Source organism: Electrophorus electricus, chromosome 22 (assembly GCF_013358815.1).
Source record: "Electrophorus electricus isolate fEleEle1 chromosome 22, fEleEle1.pri, whole genome shotgun sequence".
Lineage (NCBI taxonomy): Eukaryota > Metazoa > Chordata > Actinopteri > Gymnotiformes > Gymnotidae > Electrophorus > Electrophorus electricus.
In genome coordinates this window covers 8,689,213-8,707,977 of record NC_049556.1, presented here as the reverse complement: position 1 = coordinate 8,707,977, position 18,765 = coordinate 8,689,213, and the positions used below count along the sequence as shown (strand labels likewise).

The 18,765-nt window shown below is 42.3% G+C and overlaps 3 protein-coding genes across 13 annotated transcripts in view; 2 read left to right on the top strand and 1 right to left on the bottom strand.

Moving 5' to 3' along the window:
- The window catches only part of fyco1a (FYVE and coiled-coil domain autophagy adaptor 1a), a 28,938-nt gene extending 17,393 nt beyond the window's left edge, over positions 1-11,545 (bottom strand). For 5 of the 10 annotated variants that reach the window (XM_035521297.1, XM_035521306.1, XM_035521305.1 and 2 more), the window contains exons 1-6: positions 11,484-11,540; positions 10,625-10,872; positions 4,166-4,272; positions 2,551-2,654; positions 2,067-2,192; positions 647-753 (exon numbers count right to left, since the gene is read on the bottom strand). In XM_035521297.1, the coding sequence (XP_035377190.1) occupies positions 647-753; positions 2,067-2,192; positions 2,551-2,654; positions 4,166-4,226 (398 nt within the window). In that variant the 5' untranslated portion in view covers positions 4,227-4,272; positions 10,625-10,872; positions 11,484-11,540. Of the gene's footprint in view, positions 1-646; positions 754-2,066; positions 2,193-2,550; positions 2,655-4,165; positions 4,273-4,980; positions 5,094-10,624; positions 10,873-11,483 lie in introns of those variants that run through there. The other 5 variants (XM_035521298.1, XM_035521299.1, XM_035521300.1 and 2 more) reach the window with 5 other exon arrangements.
- xcr1a.1 (chemokine (C motif) receptor 1a, duplicate 1) lies at positions 8,570-9,607 on the top strand (the record flags this gene model as incomplete). The annotated part of the gene is made up of 1 exon (XM_035521743.1): positions 8,570-9,607. A coding segment is annotated over one exon (1,038 nt), but the record flags the coding sequence as incomplete, so codon positions are not given.
- A 1,455-nt stretch (positions 11,546-13,000) lies between the features above and the next one.
- LOC113589309 (chemokine XC receptor 1-like) lies at positions 13,001-17,971 on the top strand. 2 transcript variants are annotated; one of them, XM_035521156.1, is made up of 8 exons: positions 13,001-13,049; positions 13,541-13,851; positions 13,960-14,435; positions 14,583-14,922; positions 15,077-15,316; positions 15,415-15,663; positions 15,754-16,290; positions 16,896-17,971. In XM_035521156.1, exons 7-8 carry the CDS (start codon positions 15,918-15,920, stop codon positions 17,915-17,917), a joined length of 1,395 nt encoding a protein of 464 aa, XP_035377049.1. In that variant the 5' UTR covers positions 13,001-13,049; positions 13,541-13,851; positions 13,960-14,435; positions 14,583-14,922; positions 15,077-15,316; positions 15,415-15,663; positions 15,754-15,917; the 3' UTR covers positions 17,918-17,971. The 2 variants fall into 2 exon arrangements, with proteins under 2 accessions (XP_035377049.1, XP_035377048.1); XM_035521155.1 differs by having other exon boundaries at positions 16,893-17,971.
- Positions 17,972-18,765: the final 794 nt, after the last annotated feature.

Below are 18,765 nucleotides of genomic sequence, written 5' to 3'. Positions count from 1 at the left end.
TAAGAACCACATCCATAAATGCACTCATAAATGCACATAATCATCTATTATTCTGCAATGCCAAAGAAAAGTTCAAGTTTCACTCAGGCTCGCGTTTATAAAACGGAAGCAAATTTAAAGAAGTACAACCATATGAAGGAATTTACAGGAACATGGAACAATAGACTAAAGAACACCACTCTTCCCTTGGCCTCTCTGAACACAGGTGGTAATGCATGAAATTAACCCATTATTGTCATTTAGCTCTGTCCTCTGTTCAGACAAAACGCATCTCCATCTTTATTTAAATCGCCCCATTAATCAGTGTTGAGGATCTTCAGGGGTGCCATGACCCCATTTCCCAGTGTTGCAGACACTGCGGGTTAAGTGGCACAGTCTAAGGCAGACAGTTATGATGAAGTGCAGAGCAGCCCACGGTTACTATGTTTATCATTACTGCCTTCACCTATGAACCAATAGTCCTCTAACTCCTGGTCTTGAACCTTAACCAATTGAGTCCAATAGTCCTTAGACATCAAAACTAAGATCCTTGATACTGAGATGCTTTTGATGGGAAACCCCAAAAGAAAATCTGAGAGAGACAGCTGGACCAAACATGTACATACTAACTTTTGAGTAGAACCCTAACAGAGAAGTGTGTAGCTACCTGGTGACCTTCTTGTTAATGAGGCACTGCTGAAGTGTGTCAGCTAGACGCTGGTGCACCAGAGAGTAGCGTATGAATGCCCGGCCTTTCCCCAGCGACGTCTTCAGCTGAGTGGACATGAGAAAGACATACTCTCAGCACCCAAGCCGGACTTCGCAGGATGTCTTACTGCACATGGATTATTCTTCTCATACTATCCACTAAAAATGACCTAAGCAGCTGTATCTAATGAAAGCAATGAAGCACAATTAGAAGTGCTATAAGTTCAAGGAGCTGATTAAGTCAGTTGCTGATTTTGTCGTGTAAAGTCCATGACAAAATCCTTCGTCTGGTAAATTGTTAAGTTGCTAAATTGCTCAAACTAAATTATTAAAGCACTGAAGTAATGAGGTTATATATTTTATAAACAATGAACACTGTAAACATAAACAAACAAAGAAGTAATAGGAAGGCATTATCTGCATGAATGTTCACTTAAAAATAAGTCGTAGAAAACCCACAGATGGCCAAATTAGGGAAATGTCATTTGTTGAGAGAGGCCAGAATTTCCATGCATGAAAACAAGGTAGAGACTTACACAAACTTAACAAGAGACTTTCGTCTTGGCATACTGGATATCAGCTTCTGGGCAAAATCCTGACTGATGTTGACTGAATCTTGACTTATTCATGGCAGTGTTCTTAGGCAAAATTTTGCCCAGAAGCTGATATCCAGCATGCCAATGCAAATTGCAGAAGTCTTAAAAAGGAAGGGTCAACACTGTAAATATTAAGTCTTTGCATAAACTGGATGTATTTGTCAATAAAAAGTTTTAAAATGTACGAAATGCTTATAATTGTACTTGTACCATATAAACATCTGACAAAAGGATCTAAATAAACTGAGGTAGTAAACGTTGTGAAAACCAAAATTTGTGTCAGTCTGGCCATGACTGTACACACACACACACACACAACACACACAACTGTATTTCTCTAGCAGGTTTTGTAACTGTTTCTTTGATCAGCATTAGGATGTAAGGAGAGCCTTTGGCAGGAATTTAACCGGGCAAAGTGACAATCATTTCTTCGTATTGTGAGATCTGTTTCCTGAAGCAGCTTTTCACGTGAGAACTTGGTATTTAAAAACAAAACACTTCTCACTTTGTGTGTGTACAAAGGAAAGACAAATGCTTTGTACAAACAATTATTTCACCTGGTGCTATGTATCAGAAACAGAACTAACAAATACGGAACTTTAACAAAGGCGTTTACAGACCAACCTTTTTTACTCTGTGTTTGAAGTTACAATGCTTTTCTAAAGGGGCCTAACAACTAGAAACCATAATGAAGGTATTTTGGGACAGGATGAAGAAAACACATATGCAAACATTTATGTAATCTGCTAGCAGCGTTTGGGTGCCTGGGTGAATATATCCTACCTCAGGAACGGATTTGACGAAACGAATACCATCATTAGCTCCTTTGACTTTGACCAGGCAGTCATGAAAATAGTCCCAGTAATCTTTCCTTGTGCCCAGAAATGAAGCCTTCTCCTTCTGGTCAAACTGTGAGAATCAGTAAGGTTGTGCTGTGGTACCAACGTGTGAACTTCAGAAGCATGATGAATTCATAACAGTAAACTGGTTCAGCAAGATTAGGTTTTTTAATAACGACAGCATTTCAGTTAAGTTGTACTCTGGTGTGCTAACAAATACAAACAAATAACAAATACATAAGTAAATAATCAAAAACCACATTTCGTAGTGTGACCCTTCTGCAAATAGAATTCAGCATTATAATGAAAATGCTGCATTTATTGGTCAGCATGACAGATGTTCACTGTTCATTCCCGCCACGGATATGACGACACTGTCTTCTTTAGTACACTTTATGTGTGTGCATGCAATAGAAGTGAATCCTAACCTGTAGCAGGTACTCTAGTTTGTAAGAGAACTTGTGCAGGTTTGGACTGTCATCTGTAACTGGTTCTCCATTCTCCTTTTCTTTAGTGAGTTCTGCCACAGCATCTGTTGGGCGCAGTAAAGTTCAAAATTTTAAACGGGAACTAAGGGCACGATGCAGACACCGTCATAACTACAAAAAAAACAACAAAAAAAACAAAATGTGTAGTTTAAGACCAATAGTAATGGACACAGAGTAAAACACTCATGCATGCTGATCCACTGTGCTCAGGCGTATTGCAGGCGGGGCCTTGTCCTATTCCAGTAAAGGAAAACATCAAGACTCTTCTCCTTATTTTAGTATTTATTATCTTCATCAAATGGAACGAGATACATGTTTTAGTTATATACAGATGCTTGAGGTGGACATATAGCTTATACACTTGTTACTTTATGAGTGAGAAGACCTGTGTGGGAACCAACATGTTTTAATATCATGCTTATATGAGCTTTAAACCTGCCTCAAAAACTGTCTGTCCCATCTGCTCGCCAATGCCCAGATGATCTCTCCATCATCTCTCTCTGCATCCCACTGTTAGCCAAGGACCTTCTAACTCCCCAAGCACCCAAGCTCTCGGCTCTCGGCCATTTTCAGCCTTCTCCTTCCTTTAGCATCCCTGCACATGCCCGTTATCCGTCAAAGATGACAGTGAGGGGTGAACTCTGACCCTGTAACAGGAGGCGTAACCCTGCTGCTCCAAGTCTGCATTCTGCAGTAAAGCCTGCACTGTCTCGTCAGCCACCCCGGCCAGAAAAGGTAGCACTACTGCAAGTGAGTTAGTCTGGTGCTTGCTCTCTCTCTCTCTCTCTCTACCTTTCTCTTTCATCCCTAAGTATACTTAGTTTCCTTCTTTTTGCGCTACACATTCAAGCACACCCACACACACCCATGTGTACAAATACATGCTTGCCACACATACATTTAAATACTTAATTTGGATTAATATGTAAGAAAGAGCCATTATGAAATTCTAATTCTGCCCACAAGTCAAACAATCTGTAGACTCCTTACACATATTCTGTGCTTTTGCTTCTGTGCTACCAAAAATTAAACAGTTACTATATACCGATACCCTCATAAATTAAAAAGCTTTGACTAGTTGTTGATAGTTTAAACATTTTAAGGCATAACACTGGTCCATCAACAAACAAACAAACAAACAAACAGCCATCTTCACAATTATGACAATTTTAGCAGCTTCATAATATAGTTTCATAATATAGTGTTCACTACATTACTAATTGCATGTTGGAATGCAGAAATACAGTCCTCGAAAAGCAGGATATACATAATATTCACAACATGTGCTACTCATTCTGTTTCCTGATTGCTGTGCAGTAAAACAGATGCTTCATTTTGTGACGGGAACCAAAGAGAAATGACACTTTGTAGGTAAAACCTACAAAGTGTAGGTAGGTAATCGGGCTTTACTTGTAAACCTAATGACATTCATCCACTGCTGCATTTTGTATGATGGTCTACACATGACAAGCAGGTGAGCTTCTCCTGCAGTCCTAGACCACTCCAGTGATGGCGCACACACACACACACACACACACACACACACAAACTGTACCATGCAGATCTCTGATAATCCTTTGGAGCTGCCCCTCCCCAGCCATTGTAGCAGTCGCCATGATCCGACGTGCTCCTAAGCAACCAGGTCAAGAGGTCATCTGTGGTCTGCCAAGTCAAGAGAATCACACTCAGCAGAGGCAATACATATATAAGGGCACAACTTACACACACACACACACACACACACACACACACACACACACACTTCTACGGCCAGAGGAGGATGCCCCCCCCCCCCTTTGAGTCTTGGTTCCTCTCAAGGGTTCTTCCTCATGCTCTAGGGAGTTTCCCTCGCCACTGTCATTCAGTGCCTTTGGTCACTGGGGGCCTGAACTTGGACACGTGTAAAGCTGCTTTGTGATAACAGCTGTAACAGCTGTATAAAGTACTATATAAATACATTTCACTGACTTTGGCCACACACACACACACACTCCTATATACATTAAAAAATTCCATACTGCCATTACTCTGATAATTTACACCTCTGTAAACTACACTATTTCTGTACACTACTGTACTCAGAGACTACAGACACTGAGTTAACACATCAACCATTATTAGCTATAACTAAAGCATCCTCATCGACACCATTTCTGGTACCTAATAAAAGTAACTTGGAGAAATAAGGAAAGTGTCCGCAGTGAAGTTTCAAACAAAAATAACTGTTCCTCTGGTCATGCTGAATAGTTGGTTTTAATAGCTTAATTGTTCTGAATATTTTAAAGCAAGCAGCAAGCCCAAATTGGGTCCCTTATGGTTTTCCTGAATTAGGGTACCCCATTGGTTTTTGGTGATCAACATTCCGCCCACCCATTAATATTGATGTCACGGAGACAGCCTGGTTTCTCTGAAGTGGAGCCCTTCCCCTCTACGATAACTCTCATCACGTGAAGTGGCCAGTATCCAGGGCTTTGTCTTCTCCTCTACACTCGATGGAGGAGAAAGGGGGCCATTTGACACAAATATTGTAAAATGACCGTTTTTCAATGTTTTTGCATCACACGCAGGGGCAACTGATTGTCTGAACGGAGGTGCAACAAAAACAGACCTTTGTGAAACAGAGCGTTATTACAAGTCCCAGGTAAAATTTTGTTTGTGTGGCCCTCTAAATGATCTTCCTATATTGACACACGGGGACATGTGACAATATATCGGTTTTAACTGCTTCAAGCAAAACTGTTCACAAAAAACTTCATAAACCTTTTTACAGTCTAGCACCAGCAACTCTGAAAGCCAACTGCTTGCTTGCTTTGCTGTACTAGCTAACCTTTTCTGTATTTGGCCAAAACGTGTGGCCATCCATTCCACTTGTTCCTCCACAACAAACTTGACAAACCACGTCTTTATGGGCTTCACTTTGTGCACAGGGGCACACTGATCCTGGAATAGTAATATGACCCTCCACAAACTTGTTACAAAGTTGGAAGCATGTAATTGTCTAATATGTCTTTGTGTGCTGTAACATTAACAAAACCTTAACTGGAACAAAGCCCCAAATCCCTCCACCATACAACTTTACCCATGGCACTACTCAATCGGGTAGGCAGAATTCTTATGACATCTGTCAGACCCAGATTCATCCATGTAGCAAATGCAACTACACCTGGTCTCAAACCCAGGTCTTGCAGGTGATAAGCAGGTGCCTTGACCGCCAGCCCAGAGAATCAGCTTTCTGGCACACAGCCCAGAGCACCCATCATACCTTACAAAGTGACGGTCTCTGTCACATGTTCTCATGCTCTACGTGCTTCAGCACTCAGAAGCACTGCTCCAAAAAAGCCCTGAAGTTGTACACCTGCACCCGCTTGCTCAAAAGAGCAGGCTGAATGGCACTGAATGCACTGGAGAAATAAAAAAAAAACAAAAAACCTCATAGTGCAGCCAGTCCTGTTCAGAAGGCACATGACTGCATCTTCCACACCAGTGCCATCTTGGTAGATGCAGGGAGTTTGTGGATGTTCAAAGGTGAGTATCTTCGTTACGTGTGATTTCAGAGTCATAGCTCATTTGCACATTCACAGCTGCCTTCAGCTGGATTGGAGCATTGACTGGTGCAGTGCTCAGTTCCTGTGATTCTATTTCCTAAGAATTCTGCTGGCCAAGAAGCCTACAATGGGCCACAGCCTTAGTTTTGGATTTCATCAGTGAACCAATGTGAGCCAATGATGCAGATACACTTTAAGAGGATCTCACTGAAAAACACATATTTACTGGCAACTGACCCTTGGCTAACCCCCCTATTTTGGACAGATACACTGAGAGCACCTATGGGTTTGGGATACTTGGGAGTATATTGTATGTTAGAACGTCTCTGTCATGCAACCAACGTTACTAGTTTCTTTTATGTGGTGTATATGCACAGTCTCAAATGGTCCACATCTATCTGACTTGAAGTTAAACCATAATTTGCCAAGTTATGGTTAATATTCTTTCTTGCTAACAACTCTGTGCCAAGTGAGCTAACATTAGTTAGCATCTTAGCAGTTTTTGTTGATCTTTACTGGATTCAGATGTGAGTGAGAGCTACAAAACTGTTTAATCCATATCCGACACCTACCATTTTAGCTTTAGAAAAGCAAAAAATATGACACCCCCATCTAAACTTTGTCAATATCTGCTGTGGGATTGTACATTCCATTTGCACACCTTTTCTGTGGAATTTGTAGTTTCATTTCCACACCTTTTCTGCACTTTCCCATGTTCTGAAAACTTGACAGCCCTCCCACACCTAGTTGAGCAAAGTTGCTGGATATAACTGATTTGTTGAGCTTAATTTGATTGATTGAGAGGTCACCTCAGTTTCATTCTATGTGAGATGTGCTCATTGTAACATAGGGTTTTAACCTGATCCGCACAAAATTTGTATCAAAAATATTCACAAGAATCCAAGTAATTAGCAAAATAATACAGCTGTCATACATAAAGCAATAGTCCAGGGGGACAGCTTTATTTACTTAAAGTTGTATCTTCTGAACACCATTTTTTAAAAGACTAACCCTTAATTCTAATATCGATTGTCTTTGAAGTAGCTGACCAAAGTGGAGTTTGTCAATAAGGTGTGCTATAATTTGGACATAATTGTCTCAGGAACCACTGGTTGACTCAATAACTTTGCAACTGCAAGTGTTTACAGAAATCTTACCATCTTTCTGCTATTGCTGATTTTCAATATAGCCCTAGGATTTTCACCGAATGGGCTCCAGGTCAGTCTTAAAATAATTGTAAGAGTCTGAAATGAAGCAACTTTCCATAAAGATTTTGACTTTTTGACAGTATTTTATGGCTGCTTTACCCGAGTCAAATGGCTTTTCTAAACTTAACAAGCTAAAATCTCAAAGGTGTAGACTGTGACTAAATTTGGAACATATTTACAACATCGCATTCTGAAGACATTTCCTAATTTGGTCAAAACTGGCCTTGGGGATGCTAAAGTGGTGATTCTTGTAAAAATGAATTAGATTTCTACATCACACTTGAAATTTTGCAACAGCGCTATTTTGGATCAGTGTCACAGAGACAAAATTATTTTTTTCCTCTCATTCCTGGAAACCTGCAGAATAAATCCATAGTGGGTCAATTTCTTTGTCAGCATTTCATCTTTTGAAATAATTCACATAATATGAAAAGCCTACCACTTGCAACTAATCCTAGGATTTCTGCCTAATTTCTGCCACAATTCTCATACAACTTACCAGGAATAATCAGTTATGGACTTTGATGTGACCAGAAGATTTTGGTACATTTTTTTACCAAATGAACGACCTCTGAGATGTTTGAAAGAGACCTCTGAGATGCAAACCATCAAAACAAAGAAAGAAAGTGGTGAGCGTCACTGTGAGGCACCATCATGTCAACCGCCAAAATACAAACAAAAGTAGAAACATGCTTGAACCTGGGAATTGTTGCTGGTGACTATATTTGTCTTTGTTATCAAGGCTGTTCTCCATTTTATAAAGACAAAAAACTATTCTGCATGCTGAGCTTCCTTTTGTGTGAACGTGAGAAAAGGGCTAAGGTAGGGGAGGGACCAATATAACTTCAGCACACACAACACAGGATAAAAACGCACCGCAAAGTTCTCCTGGTGAGTTTGCTGAGAAAAATCTATATTATTTTAAACTTTTTCTTTTCAAATATGAATTTCAGAGATAATTTTCCGTGGTCTGTGACAAAGTAGAGGGATATTTAGAATGGGTATGTACAGCCATTTTAATACTGCCTCAAGAGTGGTAACTGCACATTCTGTCATTAGATGTAAAAATGTAAAAATTTAAAGCATTTGATTGTGGGTAATCATGTTTTTTTCCTTCAGAACTACAAGTTCCTTTTTAAAATATTTTATCAAATATTGCATTGTAAAAGTAATCTGAGACCAGGCTGAATAAAAATATGTTCTTTCTCTGTCTACCCATCATCTCTTTGCTCTGCAGACAGTGAACTGGACCTAAGTGATGAACAGTATTCAAGTGAAATACCACCTGATGAAATGTGTTACAAGGAAACTGTAGTTAAAGTTGGATCCATTACAGTTCCCATATTTTTTAGCATTGTGGTCCTGCTCAGTCTCCTTGGTAACATACTAGTGCTTGTGATCCTTGGACTCTATGAGAGCCTCAGATCGTTGACCAACATCTTCATACTGAACTTGGCTCTGTCAGACCTAATGTTCACTTTTGGTCTTCCATTTTGGGCCTGTTACTACATCTGGGGCTGGACGCTGGGAGATGCAGCATGCAAAGCTGTGAACTTTGTCTTCTCTGCTGGATTCTACAGCAGCATTGTGTTCCTGATGCTGATGACTGTTCAGCGCTACATGGCAGTGGTCCACCCTCTCTCTGACTGGGAAAGAGGGCAAGGGTTTGCTGTTATTCCTATCATTGCTTGGGTTATGAGCATTTTAGCAGCATTGCCGGCCTCACTGCAAAATGAAGTCTTTTCTGAAGCAGATTCTCAAATACTTCACTGTATGCATAACAGCACTACAATACACTTAGCAGTTATATATCAACAGAACGTTTCTTTTGTGGGTGCATTTTTAGTTTTGAGTTTTTGCTATATAAGAATTCTTCAGACTGTCTTCAAGTCACGAGCAAGCAAGAGACACAGGACTGTAAGATTAATTTTTTGTATTGTTGTGATATTCTTTGTTGGTTGGGCCCCTTATAATGTTGTAATATTCCTGAGGTCCTTAACTTACCATCAGATTGAGCCTTTTACAGAATGTGATGTTACTGATCATCTCGACTATGCGTTGTACGTCTGCCAGCTGCTGGCCTTTTCTCACTGCTGTCTTAATCCAGTGCTTTATGCTTTTATTGGCGTAAAATTCAGAAATCATTTGAAGATGATTCTACAGAAGATAGTTCGAAGGCAAAAATACATGGACAATAATCGAGGAAGAATCACCTTAGTTCAGTCTCAGGGGTCCATGTACTAAACTGTGATAGGGAGTTAAATAATACTGCCAGAAAAGTGTCAGATTCCATGTAAAAAAAAAAAAAAGTGTATTGTATTGTCACTGAGTGAATATGATCTCTTTTTATACATTTGTGCAGTATTCAGATAACTTTGATTATAGTAAAGTTGGATAGCAACAATAATATGTTGTCTGTTTTACTACGTTTTACTAAATATTTCTCTTGCCTGATAAGAAACAGGACATAAATTTAATTTTCCATCATTTTGTATATGAATCAGATACTATGTACATAAAATGTTTTATAAAACTATATATATAGTGTGTAGATGTATGAACTGTAGGCTATACATTGTTTTGTGGACAGCACTAAAGAAAATCCATAATAGCAATTAATATATTCACATTGTTCATAATTCCCTTATGGCATTTATTCACCAAATCCATTCATTCTTTTCAACTAAAAATATATACTGTATCTTGTTAATTTGAATAAATATTTAGGTAGGTCTTTCAATACTTTCAATGAATGGCCAAACATGGAAACTACACAGTCTGCTGCATTTCATAACAGGCAGATGTAGGCTGTATTGAAGCAACATGCTGTGGACACACTGTGGTCAATAACAAAGCTGTAAAATGGTTTTAGTTAGACAGTATTCGGTTTTATCTAGATGCCCATATGCATTTAAAGAGATACTGTCTGTATGTTGAATGTTGGCATCTGCCTTGAGGACCTTTTACTGAGACATAATAAAGCTGTTATACAGGCTGAATAAAGAAAATGTTACTCTATTAAATGACATTATAATACATTTGATTATAGTCATGGAAGATGTCATATGCAGCATGACACTGAGTGGCTTAAAAGAATAAAGTGTAACCTAGTCCAGCACTCAGAATAAAGCATTAAACTAGTCCAGCACTCATATTAATATATGGCCAGTGCTTTTATTTGTGTATTTATTATCACTGTTGAACCTTATGGAGGTGTCATGGACTTAATTCAACGAAACACCAATGAAGGGAGGTGCCTACCTGATGACCCCTGAGAACAGCTCACGGTGTTGTTACTGCTGGAGTGAAGAGAGAAAGCAGACCCCTATGTAAAGCTCTAGTGGTCCTCTGATGGCACAGGGAATCTTACATATGTACAACGTGTAGCCAACCTCTATCCGCCAGATATGAATATTAACTTTCTTCTCCTTCACTGGGAGCTTGACTAGCTGGCTAACTACGTGTCTCGGCAACATTTCTCCAGGACGCCATAGTCGGTCTTCTGCAGGCTAAAGGAAGACCAACATCTATATTGAGTTACATTTGCTGTAAAGTGTAACTAACCGAAAGCGCAAGCATGACTTAATACTGAAGCAACCATAACCTGAATAACAGGTGTGTATGCTAATGACGGAGTACATCATGGCATTAAAACAATAAACCCTGCGACTCTATTATTTTTGAGGGGCTTGTGTGGAAACTCTGAGACGATGTTTAAATATTCCTTAGCCTTTGCTTCGTAAAACCGCTGTTCTCCGAGAATAAATAGGTTACTCAGACTGATTCACTTTCTTCTTTGTTATTTTGTCTTGGAACAGGGCAGATAACTATTGGTCTTGCCTGTAGTTTTTTGACATATGACAGAGGGATCTTCAACTAATATTACGCCACGGTAAAAAATACAAGTTATATTATATTAGGCTCCATAACTAGGTTAGCTAAGTTAGCTTAGCTTAGCTATCAAAGTCATAGTTGTGGTTTGTCAACAGCTGGGGAGCGAACAAAGTAGGTGGAACGAAGTTAGATGTGATACAGTTTGTGTAGTAACTAAACTATAAATTAAAACAACCCCTTTTTTACAATACGAAAGTACAACAACAATAACAAAACTTTGACATACTTCGTTTGGAATCCTGAGCAGTCAACTTAGTTTACGCTGGTGAACAATCTTGCTGGGCTTCGTAAAGCGCTTGATTGACATCGACCTCAGCCAATAGGAATCAAGGTGTGTAGCTACGCGGACACAGGGGCTCCTTAAAATGCGCAGCACTGTGGCCCTCGGAAAGGTAGCTTGATTAAGATGGCTATCTTAAAGAGGATTTTAGCAAATGTTCAGTCAAAATAAACGTGTAATAAACGGTGAATCCTGGATATTACTTTTCACGATTCCATTTGAGCAGCCTACAATGCACTCTAAAACAATCGTGTAAAACACCATTAAGTGTGCTTGCATGGAAGAGGCGTCACACGACAGCTGGGCATACTGGCCTTGTGTCAACAATGTACTACATACTGGTTGGCCCCCAAATCATTACGCCGTGTGCAGTATGCGACCAAAATCATTGTTCCAGTACACGAAATATGACGTTTTACTTGCGGCAAATATTGCAGTATTTGACCAGAGCTGTCTTCATGGTGTATTGGTGGACAATCTTTCCCAATTTGGGGCAACCTTCACACGTTCCCGTGGTCTCGTAGTATGGTTCGCCTTTTCACATGTTGGATAAGCTACTATAGTACTATGGAGACCAGTATACAGTGTACTGTGTATACTGGCTATTTCCACAGAGCCAAAATAAGTGGAAAGTCGTCAGCATCATACACATGGTCCCACGCACGAAGTCCGGCAGCCATCAGACAGATCTGAGTATAAACTTGTAATTTGTGGAGATGACAAGTTCCTGCCAACTACAAAAACCTAATTGAAAGCATACTGATAACACGCTTCCAAAAAGAAGAGCTAATTTAAGGTAAGACTTGGGAGCTGTCACGGGGTTTGGCCCGCCATGTGAAGTGGGAGGATATGTTTGTGGCCACACCTGCACCTCGTCTTGTCTTTATGTATATAAACCAGCGTGCCGGGTGTTGTTGGTGTAGCGTGTGGAGTGCAAGAAAACACAGACAGCTGAAAGAATGGAAGAGAAACAGAAAAACGTACAAGGTCACTTAAACCAAACAAGAATCACTAAATCCGCCCTTGCTGTTAACCATATTTGGATATTTTTAAAGTTTTGTTTGTGTATAACTGCAAGGGGTTCTGGTAGTACATGCATAAAACTTGCGGCGGCCTGCTCAAGTTCACTCTTTTAAAGATTCTATTAACATTCTAAATTTAGGCTGTTTTGAAAGGCGAGCAGGTCAGGGATGTTCGTCCCCTGTCCTGGCGGGTCACAGCTGTGCAGTTTTGGTTTTCATTCTTTGAAAGTGTCTACCTGTGTCTCTCTGTTACTGATTTTCTACAGTTGCGGCACATTCTTCGGTTCCAATGTTCCAATCTGTTCCAAATGGTTCTAAAAGGCCTGCGTCCTCTCATTGGCCTGTTTCAAATTCTTCTGCAAAATCAGCAGAGCGCCATTGGCCTGTTCCAGTAGGGCTCTCGATTTTTCATTGGTTCTCCCGTTGCTATCCCGTTGCCGGCTCGTCATACTGTCACACGTCTCGCTGCTGTCGCTTCTCACGGCGTGCGGTAAGTATCGCCGGCTAAGGAAGTTTCCCTTCCATTCGTTTTTTTCAGACGTTTTACGCTCTTTTTCTTTACCTGGCTTTTATTCATCGTCTACCTACCTCGGGAATGTACTGTAAAAGTGACATTTCACGGGCCCGATTAGCGGCCAGAACCGACCGAGCTCGCTCGCCTGGTGGTTTATGTGCGAAATACCGGATGTCCGATCATCTGTCTGGCTAGATGGCATTAAAATGACTGATGAAATGTGCTCATCTGGAGTGGTGCTTTACAACTCCAGATCGACCGTGTGTGTTGCTGTATTGCATGTATTACGGACGCGCAGCGTAGTACCGCGTTCATTGTAAATGTTCATTCACTAAGCAAACCGCGACCGTGTCGGCCTTATTGTGTATGTGTGTGTGTGTGTGAGTGAGTGAGTGAGAGAGCACGAGATTTTGTGATGGAATAATGTGACCTGCTGGTTGATCTGTGATTGTGTTGGCGTTCTTTAGGCTGTCCTGCGACAAGGAGGTCGTTTGCCTGATGCGGGGTCGCACTCTGGGGAACAGTGTGACCTCGCTGTACAGGCACCTGTGCGTCAGGCACAGACAACAGTGGCTGGCCAAGTCCTCAGAGTACCTCTCCATGCTCAAGAAGTTTCTGACCCCGGGCACTGACCCCAGCACCAATCACCCGCCAGCTGCCCCCGATGGTGCCGGGGCCCACTCCAAAATGGCTGCTGACGGTGTACGCGCTGGACGTGCTGTCACGGCTCGAGGAGACGAAGGCCAGGGTCGTTTTGAAGATGGACTCCACGAAGAAGGTAAGCTTGGGCACAACGTGCACGCACGTGCGCCGCTGAACGGTAACCTCTACGATATGCTTGATTGTCACGTGTGCGACGTGCGTCGTGTGCCCTTTGTTCCTCCAGGTGACCAAGAAACTTGCCAGCACGGCGGCATGGGCTACAAACGTGGGGAACGAGTTTGGGCAGGTCCTCGTCAGCGTCCTCGCGGTGGCGGAGGGCGAGGGCCTGCTGCCCATGTGCGTCAAGCTGATGGAGCGGTGCCGGCGAGCCGGAGAGGCCCCTCCTCGGCTCCTCTACGTGGACCGTGACTGCTGTTCCAGCGTGGGGAAGGGCAAGGCAGCTGCCTGTTCCACGAGTGGGACCGGCTGGTCGTCAGGCTGGACGTGTGGCACTTGGTGCGACGGTTCGCGGCGGGTGTCACCACGGCCGGTCACCGGCTGTACGGCCTCTTCGTGGGCCGCCTCCCCTTCTGTGGATGGGAAGTGATCCTACTCGGGTCTGCTACAGCGGCCAGCTGGAGCACTACGCCAACCAGCTGAGCCAGCAACTCCTTGGGCTCCAGCTGGCTGAGGATTACACTAGTCCTGGAGAGTATACAGGTAATCATCCCCCCCCCCCCTCTCATATTCTCTCTCTCACACACACACACACACACACACACACACACACACACACACACACACACACACACACACACACACACTTAACCCTTTTTTCCCTTTGTGATGTATTAAACACTTGTATAGGTGAGCTCATCGGGGTGGAGTATCTGTACTCTCAGACCGGCGTAGTGCTGCAGGAGGACCTCGGCAGGGATCCAGACGCTCCAGATGGGATCAGCAATGAAGACCTTTCGGAGCTGGAGAACGAGGGCTTCGTGGACATGGGATTTGATGAGTTTGCAGACCCCGCCTGTTCCGAGCACAGTCTCGAACCACTGCCGCCTCTCCATCGCGCAGCAGTGGAACCTCGTCACGGACCCGGTCCGACCCAGCCGAGTCCTCGGCGTCCAGGATGACCAAGGAAACCGTCCCTGACGGCCAGGTTGCTACCCAGACTCGGGCTTTGAGTGGGGATGAGGAGGATGTAAGTACACTAGTTCTTTCTGTTCACTTTGTATTTACATGTACAGTGCAACACAAGTCCTAAGCACTCCAAAAAAAGGTGTTCAACCATATGAGAGCAGTAAACGTTTGTGTGCTTCAGTCCAAAAGTGTATGTTTCTTTCTTTTATTTCTAGGAGAGCCTGGGACCTGATGGTGTTCCAAGCTACCATCACGTAGTAAACCTGGACCTGCGTCACCAGGCCTTTGCGACACAGCAGAGGGTAGACAGCATCGTCGCTCTCTGAGACAAACTGCCAGAGAGTGACGAGGGCGGCGTTGCCTAGCTGGCGCGTCACAGAGACCGACTTATTAAGGGACGGATTAAAAGCAGCCTCTCTAAGACCTCTATTGTAGCTGGAACAGAGTCTGAAGCGGTAAGCGTGCTCTCCATAAACCAATGAGTTTCCTTGAGTTTGACTTGTAGCTGTGTGAATAATTGATTCTGTCTGTGTGTGCTTTTGTATCTTCACAGCTGCTTCCTTGGACAAGGCAGCGGGCCTGCTCAGTGGCCCAGCGTCAGCCACCTGGTGGAGGCCGTGTGCCTGGCGCTTTGTCGGCTTCACCCGGCCGGTCAGACCGTCGCCGGCGTCAGCGTGAACAGGTGGGCTGCCGTCATGAGGGACTACGGCGTCATCAGGGACGTAGTCCTCGGCAGCCCCGGCCTCATGACCCGGACCCGTATTCAACTTTTTGAGTTGAATCAGCGGACACTGACCCAGTGGTGAGTTTAGTGGGTTTTATATTGACCTTTTTGGCACTGTGGACTATACAGGCTGAGTACTAATGGGCTCTGCTGCTGTTTTTGTTACAGGTACAACGCCAGGAAGAAAAAGCAGGAACAGGATGTTCTGCACCTGAGCGTTGGCCAGTCCAGCACTCCCATGGTGGCCCCGGAACCCCTCCCTCCCGCGCTGAGTAAGCTCCCGGAGCGTCCGACTCGCGGGCACCCTGCCTTTGACTTTAACATACAGCAGGATGCGTCCAGGCAGGCTTCTCGGCGCGTCTGAGGCCAACCTCCTCTTCCTCCCAGTGAGACCCCGACGAGCTCCGGTCCGGAAGGCGACGCGGCTTCTGCCACCATCGCCACTCCTACTGCCCCGGCCGGGCCCAAAGTGCCCCGGACCACGGCGTGGCGTTGGAAGAAAAAGGCAGAGGCCGAGGCCGAGGCTGCCGCCGCCGCGGATGGACAGGCCGTCCCCGCGAAGCGATGCGAGCATGAACACTGCCTGCAAGCAGTGTGGCCAACCTAAAACTAAAGAGTTTGGTCACAGCAGGTTTCACGGGGTGCACTTCTGCGTGGCGGCAGCGTGGGAAGACCGTGGGTGGAAGAGATGGAGAGGAGATGCTGGTAAGTGTCAGTGATCTGCTGACCACCCCACTCACCCCATTGTTCATACTTGTACATAGTTTTATATGTATTCCTGCTTTAATTATTTATTGTGTGTTCATAATCATTTGTACTTAAAGTGAAGCAGCACTGTTTAATACTGTTATACTTCACAAAGTGAATGAGCACTGATTTCTTGTGCTTCACAAAGTGAATGAGCACTGATGCACGCATGCTGTCCTTATATGACATTATAGGGTTTCCAAGGAACTAGTTTCATTTCTGTAGAATAAAAGAAACTGGGGACAGGCGTAAATTAGTGTTCCGAATGAGGAGCGCTGAGAGAAACCATTTTTAAATTTAGCGTTCAAATTTAAATGGACTGAATCACTCATGGGTATGTAAATTGTTTTAAAATATTGAATTAAAAAATCCTACTATTTTAGCCTACTCTAAGTGTGTAAAATTAAAAACTTAATGTATTTTTAATCTTTTCCTTTGTTTGTATTTACTCATTTTGGAGATGATCAAATATTCTATTTTATAAATAATGTAATCTTGAAGTTTTAATGGAAATTATTTATACAATGCCATATTATAAAAATCCTCTCTTTACTCTCCAGAAGGCATGGCAGACACGGACCTTGAATCTCTTACATTTAATTATGATGAACCACAAAGTGTCATTTCTGATGGAATGTGTTACAAGGAAACTGTAGTCAAAGTTGGATCCATTACAGTTCCCATATTTTTTAGCATTGTGGTCCTGCTCAGTCTCCTTGGTAACATACTAGTGCTTGTGATCCTTGGACTCTATGAGAGCCTCAGATCGTTGACCAACATCTTCATACTGAACTTGGCTCTGTCAGACCTAATGTTCACTTTTGGTCTTCCATTTTGGGCCTGTTACTACATCTGGGGCTGGACACTGGGAGATGCAGCATGCAAAACTGTGAACTTTGTCTTCTCTGCTGGATTCTACAGCAGCATTGTGTTCCTGATGCTGATGACTGTTCAGCGCTACATGGCAGTGGTCCACCCTCTCTCTGACTGGGAGAAAGGGCAAGGGTTTGCCGTCACTCCCATCATTGCTTGGGTGGTGAGCATTTTTGCAGCACTGCCAGCCATATTGCGAAGTGGCGTCATGCCAGACCCAGCAGATTCTCAAAAACTTTACTGTGAGTATAACAACATAACAGCATACTTTATAGTAATTTATCAGCAGAACATTTTCTTTGTGGTTGCCTTTTCTGTTATGAGTTTTTGCTACATAAGAATTCTTCAGACCATCTTAAAGTCTCGAACAAACAAGAAAAACAGGACTGTAAGACTCATCTTTTGTATTGTGGCAGTGTTCTTTGTTGGTTGGGCCCCTTATAATGTTGTAATATTCCTGAGGTCCTTAACTTACCATCAGATTGAGCCTTTCACAGAATGTGATGTTACTCATCATCTCGACTATGCGTTGTACGTCTGCCAGCTGCTGGCCTTTTCTCACTGCTGTCTTAATCCAGTGTTTTATGTTTTCGTTGGTGTAAAATTTCGTGAGCATTTGAATGCAATTTTACAGAAGATTTTTCAAGAGCAAAACTATATGAACATCCATGGTATAAGAGTCACCTATGGTCCATCTCAGGGTACCATGTAGGGACCTTGTGTAATTACAGGGTTACAATATTTTCAATACTGCATGTTTAAAAAAAAAATTTAAAAAAAAAAAATTAAATGTTTATTTTTTTACAGTATTTGTTGGGTATTTGTCTTGTTTTTGTAACATGAGAACTTTGCAAAAAAAATTAACTTGTATAAATATGTAGTTTTATTTACATATTTATATGTACATCACATATTTGTCACTGGTAGACATTCATTAGTCTATGATCAAAAGATCTGCTCCCCAAAACCACATACCCACACGATTTACACACACTACATGGATTTTAGTGTAGATGGAAAAACGGGTTATAAAATTGCTTGCATTCTTAACTGTAAACTGCAGCTCTGTCAGCACTTATGGTAAGTGACATTGGGCTACTAAATAAGAAAATGTGAACACTTTAGCTTGTAGCTCTCTTCTTGTCATGTGTTTCTGACCTGCTTGAGCCAAGATCAAGAGATTCATTCCCTATAGGTGTAAAGTCTGTATTCCTGAAAATCTGTTTCAACTGATGAACAGAATTCTAACCCAATGCATCACTATTCTTTTTATCTATTCAATAGATATGTAAAATAATCTCTAAAATAGAGTTGAACCCATCTTTTGTTGTTGTTGGCTTCAGAAACTGTCACTTTTTTTTTTTAAGATTTAAAAAATATTTTATCATGAAGTGGCACATTTAGAAATTCTCTGATCCCTGCTACTAACCTGCTTTAGATTTTAAGAAATACCTTTTTGTCTTTGTTAAAAGATGAATTAGTCATCAAACCAATGAAGGAAACACTTAGAATTCTGAATATAGACACTGTCCTCCACTCAGTTTTGACAATACTGATAGT